Genomic DNA, 9,836 nt, shown 5'->3' with positions numbered 1-9,836 from the left:
GCATGTCTTGAAGAAGAAGATTGTGTGATCATTCATGTCTACCTTCAAGACATCATCCAAATGAAGAGAATTGGAAAGGTTCAAGGTTGATCAAGACTAAGTCAAGAGTGAATCAAGTTGATCAACTCACAAAGCGCAGAAGATGTACCGAGAGGGATCAAGTGACCCCATGGTATGGTAAGAATTGTCAATTACGCTTTGTGTACTAACCCATGGTCTTCGTGAGAGTTCTTTGTGGGGTTAGGTTGCGGTGTGCAAGTTCAAGTGGAGTATCACGAAGAGATCAAATGCTTGAAGCTTGCCGTCCTTTGTGGTGACAATGGACTTGTGAAGATGTGCGGAAGAGTGGCTCACCCATAGTGGAGTATGGGGGAGCAATCAACTAGTCTTCATCGAGTCAACCCAATCAAGAAAGGTGGTCCAACTTGAGGGAATCAAGATCGTCATCACCTAGCTCAAGTGGACCATGTGCAAGGCAAAGGTTTGCCCTTGATAGGTTTTCTATTTTACCGGTCTCATGATGGTAGTTGGGAGACCGGGTTATAGGATCGATTGCCGTACTATCAAGGGGGGCCCTCGATGAGTAGCTTGATCGTATCGTTCGTTGAGAGCTCAAACCTTTGCATCCTTGCATCATCTTTCTTGGTTCTTGTTTGGTTCTCTTTGTGAGTCTTAGAGCTTATGGTCATCTTGATGACAAGCTTGAGTTCATCGAAAACAGAGTTCGCATGCATCTTCTATGATGTTTTCGATGTTGGAGGTTTTGCCGGTTCTTCTCGGTTGGAGGTTTCACTCCTCTATTTGTTGGCATACCTCCCCTGCCTCTTCTTACTATAACCAGTCGCTGTTTTGATGCTACTCGTCGTCTTGTTTTCAACAAGCTCGAGTTTGCTCAATTCGGAGCTCATATGCAGAAGTTATGGCAGTTCTGGTTTTCTGGAGTATGGTTTTTCTCCTGGACCCAGCGGTAGTACCGCGGTCCACAGCGGTAGTGCGGCTGAGACTCCCTAAGCGGTAGTACCGCTCCCTGGAGCGGTAGTACCGCTCCCCGGAGCGGTAGTACCGCTGGGTGGCCTCAGCGGCAGTACCTCTGCGGTTCCGTGCTACTACCGTCCTGTCACTGCGTCTGTAGCGGTAGTACCGCTCCTCGGAGCGGTAGTACCGCTTGCTGGGCTCAGCCGCAGTACCGTGGTGGCATGGTGCTCCTTCCGCTTCGATTCTTGCGCGCATTTTCTCGTGTCGGGTTTTGCGGTACTAGCTGCGGCAGTAGTGGCGGTAGTACTGCGTGAGGGCGGTAGTATCGCTCTACCTCCGCGGTAGTACCGCCCTGGGCCCCTGCCCCAGCCCTTCTCTTCTGGCACGGTAGTACCGCTGAGGGGGAGCGGTAGTACCGCTTGAGGGCGGCAGTACCGCTCTACCTCAGCGGTAGTACCGCTCTCTGCGGGGCTGTGTGGGGGATAACGGTTGGATTTTCCCCCTCCTATAAAAGGGGGTCTTCTTCCCCATTGAACCCAAGCTTTTGAGCTCGTGTTCTTCCCCCATTGTTGACCTTCTTCGAGCTTGCTAACTCTCAATCCCTCCATGGATTCTTGCTAGTTTTTGAGGGAAAAGGGAGAGGAGATCTAGATCCACATTTTCACCAATCACTTTCTCCTCTATGTGAGGGGAACCCCTTGGATCTAGATCTTGGAGTTCTTGGTGTTCTCTTTCTTGTTCTTCCTCTCATTTTCCTCCCTAGCATTAGTTGCTTCGGTGGGATTTGAGAGAGAAGGACTTGGGCACTCCGTGTGCCCTTGCCATTGCATTTGGTGCATCGGTTTGAGTTCTCCACGTGATACGTGGAAGTTACAAGTTGAGAAGCTTATTACTCTTGGGTGCTTGGTACCCTTGAGCTTGTTCCTCTTGGGTGCTTGGGCGCCCTAGACGGTTGTTGGTGTTCGGAGCTCAATCATTGTGGTGTAAAGCTCCGGGCAAGCGTCGGGGTCTCCAATTAGGTTGTGGAGATCGCCCCGAGCAATTTGACGGGTACCGGTGACCGCCCCAAGGGTTGCCAAAGTGTACGGGTTCGGTGACCGCCCCCAAGGGTTGCCATTTGTACGGGTTCGGTGACCGCCCTCAAGGGTCCCTTAGTGGAATCACGGCATCTTGCATTGTGCAAGGGCGTGAGGAGATTACGGTGGCCCTAGTGGCTTCTTGGGGAGCATTGTGCCTCCACACCGCTCCAAACGGAGATTAGCATCCGCAAGGGTGTGAACTTCGGGATACATCGTCGTCTCCTCGTGCCTCGGTTATCTCTTACCCGAGCCCTTTACTTATGCACTTTACTTTGTGATAGCCATATTGTTTCTTGTCATATATCTTGCTATCACATAGTTGCTTATCTTGCTTAGCATAAGTTGTTGGTGCACATAGGTGAGCCTAGTTGTTTTAGGTTTTGTGCTTGACAAATTAACCGCTAGGTTTATTCCGCATTTGTTCAAGCCTAAACCGTAATTATTTTAAAACGCCTATTCACCCCCCCTCTAGGCGACATCCATGATCTTTCAGAGCACCACCATTGTAACGAACGGCATCGGCCAACTGAGACCAAAACCACAACACTGCACCGTCGAAGCAATTGAAAGTCTTCACGCATCCGAGACTGCACAACGCCACGACACTACCGATGTCACGAAGGACATTCGAAGGGTCACGCGAGACCGAGACGACGCCACGACACCTATGTGCCACCGATGTAGTCAAAGGGCATCGCCAAGCAGACCAAACTACGAAATTTCACTGTTGACGCAATCAAAAGGCGACATGTATCCGAGACTACACAACATCGCGACACTACCTATGTCGGGGGTTCATCCGAAAGGGCGCACAAGGCCGAGACGATGCCACGGTACCTGTGTACCACCGACTTAGTCGAAGGGCATCACCAAGCAGACCAAACGACGACATTGCACCATCGATGCAATCGAAAGGCGCCATACATCTAGGACTGCACAACGTCACGACACCACCTATGTCAGGGGTACATCCGAAAGGGCACACGAGGCCGAGACAATGCCATGGTACATGTGTGTCACCGACAAGGTCGCAGGGCACTGCCTAGCAAAGACACACCAAAAAGCACTCGAGCACGAACACCACCGAAGAAGAACACAAAAACCACCGTCGACCCCAAACTAGCCGCACCACCACCGACATCAGCCACACTACCACCGACATCAGCTGCATTGATTTGTTACGTGAAAACATCCCATGATATACAACAGTAATAACAAGGTTATTTGATAATGGCATGCTAAAAAATGGTAGTGATATTTTACCAATTGATAATCCCCTCACAAAGAAAAGAGGTACTAATGATAATCATTTGTGTTCACCCAGAGTCGCCATCGGTGAACAATTGAGAGGGTGCTTGGATCCAAGGGATTATTTTTAGTCTGACTAAAAATAGTCTCTTTTAGAGGCTAAAGTTCCAAGCACTCTGACTAAAGAGAGGCTAAGACTAGTCTTGAGGCTAAAAAATTTTAATCATAGGAAACCTACTAAAATATATATTAGCTCTCTCTCTCCTCATTTAATTGCTCTCCTTTAACACATGCGAGTTCTGGATTGGAGGGTTTGGAGGATAATAAATGTTCAATAACTTAATTTTAGTCTATTTAGTATTTGGATCCAAGCATAGGTGAGGCTAGCAAGTTTTAGTCCCACTACTTTTAGTCATGGGACTAAAACGTATCCAAGCACCCTCTAATAATTCTTCTTTTTTGTTGTCCCTACCACTAACCTAATCGTTTGTGCCCGCGCTCTCATTGAAAATAAGGTAACCGGTGTTAATCCGCTTCTGAATGTTACAAAACATGTTTTGCATAAACACATCACTTAGCAAAAATTTGCTAATCACAATAACCAGATTATTCATCTTCTTTCCTCTTTGCCAGGAATAAGTGAGACCTTTTTCCTTCTTCAGAAATGTTGGGACTCATCAACTCACAAAATGCACGGCCATCAAGGAAGCAAGAACCTACTACTATTTAACTGAACCAAGTCAATCTTATCATGCCCATACATAAGACAACAGAGTTCTAAAACTAGGATATCATAGTCTGCTTCTATCAGTTCTAAACTTATTCCATCAAACCACTGATGCAAAACCTTCTGTAGGCAGTTTAATACAGGAGCATCTTTCCAATTCCACACTCAATTGGATTCAACATCCAATGTCAGGACGAAGCCTATAAATTCTGAGTTCAGAACCAGATGGAAATTCAAGAAAAACACACGAAAATGGGTCATCACGGAATATGTTTTGCAAAATCACACTGCTAATGCAAAAGGCTTGCTAATCTCAACACGCAGCGGCAGATCCAAGCTAACATTGCCCTCTCATTAGTTTAACTATCCTTGTTCCTGATCGCAAGAACCGAAACTATTCATCTTTTTTTCCCTTTTGCCAGTAATAATAAGTGAGACCTTTTAATTTCTTCAAAACTAACTCACAATATTTCAAATGTTAGCCAACTCATCAAATCCTACATCTCATCTCAAAGGAAAGAAGAAGAAGAAGCATGCCAGTAGCAAAATGGCATTGCCGCCATCCTGGTTGAGTCGCCAGTTGTGAGATAACAAATAGCACCACACAGCCAGCTGCAGTTCACATTCACTAGACAGAATTAGATAACAAAATCAACAAAAAGACACAGAAAACTGGAACATACTTGCTTGCAAATTAAGCGAACCGAGAGGGACAAGTACTAATTAATGGAAGCAAATTAATGTTCCTTCATGCCAGCCGAGAATGTCTACATAAGTTAGATAATAGATAAATCCAAGCGATTAGTTCCTACAAGTTCATTTAACAGCTGACCAATGCATGCTACATAGAGGCTCAATCTCTGCAGTCGACCTTTAGAATGGGAGAAACTACACCAACAACTCGTTTCTACATCTCAGCCACCAGAATGTAACTGTAGATTCCTGCAGAGCATGCAATATCATATCAGTCGAACAAACTTGGTACTATTCAATCAGGAGTTATTCTCATAATTTTTCTATGACTCAAGCAGAAAACATTGTGGAAATTGTGTCAAAAGCTCCAAAGTTATACCATCTCTGCATTATTAGACAGATACAACCAACATTTGAAAGAGAGAACGATAATAGGTAATTTGTAGTGTAGTAATGCACCTTCAACTTCTAATATTAGCAGTCTTTGGCTACATCTGGTCTGCATAAAGACTAAAAGATAAGTGGGCTTATGAGGGGCTCATTAAGTAGGATAGCAGAAATGTCTGGTTTCTAGTTCGGTTTCTAGTTCATAAGCATGCTTTTAGAAATGTACGAGCTAGCTAGTCAATAACAAATCGAAATTCATCAAATTCTTGCAGTACAAGCCTCAAACAAGGGGCCATGCATCATCTTACTAACTAAGACTTCGGTCCAAAATGACTGTTAATTTTTTACTCTCCAGTCTCTACGGCATCGAGTAGTACTTCCACCACTAACATGCCAGTAAAAGTAAAAAAAGGTATTGGTGATAAGAGCAGTTTTTATGGTGAATCTAATCATGTCAGTTTGATCACTTGTTTCATATGAAGTTTTAAACATCAATGGTGGCAACTGATGAAGAAATTACAGTCCACAAAAAACATAGCTACTGATAGTTTGGACCAACCAAATTAATATTAGTGGCTAATGGCCAATTACCTATATATAAGAATTTGTCAGACAACACACGAAATGCGGAGAAAATGTTTAAACAAACAGCCTAAAACAAGAATAATCGTCGATAAATGCAAGCAACAAAATAAATCATACTCCCTCCGCTTCTAAATGCAGACACGAGCATATCGCACAAATAGGGAATTGGGAAGGATCCTAACTCCTAATTCACCAGCCACCGGAGAAGATAGAGGGAGAAGAACCCACAGTACCAGAAGGAACTGGGTGAGTACTAAGGAGTAGGTAAACTGAAAGCAAGGCAGACGGATGGGAGAGGAGGGCAATTGAAATAACACATCCAGTATAAGGGGAGGCAGAGGGGGTACAACATCAGCAAACAAAAGAGAAGGACGGCATGTGGAAGTAAATGGGAAGCTGCTCAGGAAGGGATAAGAAGTAAAGCCTGGAAAAATAATACAGGTGCAGCATAAAGCATGACAAGAGTCCTCTCTTGCAGTACAAACTATTTCAGATATCTTACCATACATGCAGAAGCTAAGTTTACCTGCTCAAAGAGACAACCATCTTTATGTGTTTTGCAAAAGATCAGGTGCACCATGTCCACCACCGATGCCTGTTTCTGCAAGCATAAGTCAAACAACCTATGACATTCCAACGAAAGGCCAAATAGGTACAAGGAGGCATCAAGGAGATATTCAGATGAACTCACAGCTTTAGTTGGAACAAAAAGTCAGTTTGATACAACATTAGAAACAGATAAACAAAACCACATCTATTATTGAATTTAAAGAATATCCAAAAACAGTATATACTGATCAATATTGTAAAATTGAAGAACATGCACGCTTAGACTATTATGCTATTAGCTGGTCAGAAGAGACAAGTTAACCAGAATTATTAAGCTCATTCCGTGCCATACTTGGAAAAAACAATAATGATACTAAAAAATCTAGCAAAAAAGTTATCATGATATTTTAGAGTATCTTTAAATAAATTTTGCCTGAAAAATGTACAAAAGAACGCATTAGTAGTTTCCATGAACAAAAGAAATGGACTTGCACCACAACAGACTCTCCTAATAGTGATAAAGTGACAAATTTTTATGAATTTGAAATGAACTCGTTAGTACTGAGTTAAGATTATTAGCATGATTAGCAGATATAAGTTTTAACCAACTGAAATGTCAAATAGGCAGCTCAAGGTACATTTGTAAGCTTAAAGGTAGTTCTATTTCTTCCATTAGGTATTGACGTTACAGTTGGTTCAAACTAGTTTTTCGTGTTGTTTTCAACTTCCATCTGTTAAGTGTCTTGGCTTGGGATAAACTACACTGAAGCTATGCACTAAAAATACCCTCATAAAATTATTGCATATGTCAATAGGCAGGCAATAGCAAATTTAGTTTCATTATCACACAAAGAATCTGCCAATATTGGTGTTCATTGTTTTCTTGTATGGATACTCATATAATGAACTGAGAAGGACAGTTTGCTGGCTCTGACTTGAACCATATAGTTCAGTGATAATAATTATATGATAAAAAAGGACAGACCCAGTGCTAGAAGCTCCCACACCGGGTGGGGTCTAGTGATGGATTATACAAGGCATTGCTACATAATTTTTTGACAAATCAGATAACAACAAATAGCCCATCGCCCAGGTGACACTAACTAGCAGTAGCACATGTGAACCCAGCTCATAACCATCACATAAAACACCACCACATAAGCACCGGGACAGAGACATTACAGAAAGAAAATTGCTATATGTTGAAGAGGTCATCAAGCAGCAAAAGAAATAAGTGATACGACACTACTTAAAATTGTTAGCTTAACATGAAAGGATGTGAATAAGATCCCATCTCAATTATCAAAAAATAACTTGGTTTTGTAAATAAAGAAGTGTGGAGGCATGCTAGTGATGCTATTACCTGCAATGTAGACACTTTCGAATGGATGAAGGTGACAAAATTTGTTGTATCCAGAAAGTTTCTTGTACTGCAATGACTGAAGCTGAACTGTGAAGAGGCCGAAAACGGTGGGCAGAACCAGCAAATTATTGTCCTCGGCAAATCGTATTATCCCTATATGCTTCTCTAAATTCAGGGAAAGAAGTTTATTCAGATCAATGGTTCTTTTCAGTTCCCATGAGCCAACACCATCAGAATCCATCTTCCTCTTCCATAATTGAGCTTGGGCAGTGAGGTCTTTCACGATGAGGAAACCCAGCCCACCACCGTCTTCCTGCACGACTGTTACACGGCCTAGAAAAACATCCGCCGCCCCTGGCATCCGTATCACAGCAAGCTTCTGCTTCTCTAAATCAAACTCAATGATTTGCTTCTCCGCATTAAATGGAGAGTGGCTTGATGAACTCCCTTTAAGTAACCAGTAAAGGGAACGCCCAACCAGCACAGCAGGCACTGTATCAACTGCGATGGGAAGGACGTTGGGAACCTCGGACTCAATCGGTGTCGAGGTGACATTGCCCCACCCGCCGGTCTCCGACGAGTAAACGCAGGCGAACACTCGCCTTTGTTTTCTGTCGTCGTCGCCTGCCGCTACCAAGACCACCTGGAAGTGCTGGACGTCTGGCCCAGCACGAAGCACCGCCCCGTTGACGGTCGAGCCCTCCGGATCGAACCCCGGGGGGCAGGCTAGGCGGTGCTGGTGGCCGGTGACGGGGTCCCACACAAGGTAAAGGCGCCTCAGGTCGAAGACTAGCACGAGGCCATGGCGGCATCCGATGCACCGGAAGGGGATCGGGTCGCTGTCGCCGGGCTGCAAGGAGAAGCGCCCGGGCGGGACACGATTGGGCGCCTCCAGAGCAGGTATGAAGGAGCGGCCGAGAGAATTTTCAAAGAAACCGAGGAGGGGAAGATTGCGGCGGTGGTGGATGCGGAAACGGCGGCAGAAGCCGGGGTCGGAGGCGAGGCTGCGCCAGCGCGTGCAGACGGCGGAGGCGCGGGGGAGGGAGGACGGCTGCGGGGGGAGGCGGAGGAGGATCTCGGAGAGCAGGTCGTCGTTCTCCAGTGGACCCGCCGCCGGCGACGGCGGCGGGCGGTGGCGGCTGGTCATCTCGCTCGCCCTAGTCGCTGGTGCGGAACTTTTTTCTTTTCTTTTCGGAGAAATGGTGCGGCTCTGGACTTGAATCGCAACGTAGTCAAGTGGAGAGCCCAAAGATGGCTGGAGGCTGGATACTGAAGCCATGCTCCTCTCGAGAAAGCCTCCGTCATCAGCGGCAGGGCTACAATATAAAAGCCGTCGACATGGCCCGCAAACGGCGGGCCCTACCTACCGGCCAAGAACACGGCAGCCGGCGGGGCCCAGCAGCCGGCGGAGAAGCCGGCGTCCAGAGATACTAACGGCCGGGTCCTACACTTGATCGGATTACCATTGTATTCCTGGAGGGTAGGTCTATATAAACCCCCAGATTCACCCATGCAAAGGGTTTAGAACCTTAGAGATCACACACATCCATTGAAGGAGAAGATAGAGCTAGCCTTGCTCTTCTTCCTCCTCTAGCCGAAATAGCTCAAGGAGCAATCTTGTAGCTATTCTATTGACGATGGTCATCATGCGGAGACCCTGCAGAACAGAATTAGGGGTGTTATCTCCACGAGAGCCCCGGACCTGGGTAAGATTCGCAGGCGCATGCGGTCTCGCTCACTCCCGCTTCTAGAGCCCGACGACGTACTCTTGTCCCCCTCCATGATAAGCCACCCCCTAGCATATGTCGCTAGATATCCCCGACAGATACATTCAAAAGGACACACGAGGCCGAGACGATGCCAGGGTAGCTGTGTGCCACCGGCGTAGTCGCAGGGCATCGCCTAGTAGAGACACACCAAGAAGCACTCGAGCACGAACACCACTGAAGAAGAGCACAAAAACCACCGTCAACCCCAAGCCAGCCCCACCACCACCACCACCACTCGAGCACTCTATCTTATCATGCCAAGATAACAGAGAGAAGTTAGAATGAAAAATATTTCAGTTTGTTAGGCCACTACTAAGTTTTGAAGAAAGATAGACATGATGTGAGCTTTATCTAAACTTTGTGAAGTAGTATGATTTTTCTTTTGGGGGGAACTGTGGACTAGGATATCATAGTCTGCTTCTGTCAGTTGTAAAGCGTATTCCATCAAACCACTCATGCAA

The 9,836-nt window shown here is 45.7% G+C and overlaps 1 protein-coding gene across 1 annotated transcript; it reads right to left on the bottom strand.

Moving 5' to 3' along the window:
* Window positions 1-4,478: 4,478 nt before the first annotated feature.
* On the bottom strand, window positions 4,479-8,829 carry LOC123131866 (uncharacterized). The gene is made up of 3 exons (XM_044551564.1): window positions 7,607-8,829; window positions 6,221-6,295; window positions 4,479-4,971 (listed from the first exon to the last, which is right to left on the bottom strand). Exons 1-2 carry the CDS (start codon window positions 8,751-8,753, stop codon window positions 6,243-6,245), a joined length of 1,200 nt encoding a protein of 399 aa, XP_044407499.1. The 5' UTR covers window positions 8,754-8,829; the 3' UTR covers window positions 4,479-4,971; window positions 6,221-6,242.
* Window positions 8,830-9,836: the final 1,007 nt, after the last annotated feature.

The sequence above is a fragment of the Triticum aestivum genome, chromosome 6A (genome assembly GCF_018294505.1).
Source record: "Triticum aestivum cultivar Chinese Spring chromosome 6A, IWGSC CS RefSeq v2.1, whole genome shotgun sequence".
NCBI classification, from domain to species: domain Eukaryota; kingdom Viridiplantae; phylum Streptophyta; class Magnoliopsida; order Poales; family Poaceae; genus Triticum; species Triticum aestivum.
This window is presented reverse-complemented; position numbering and strand designations above follow the sequence as displayed.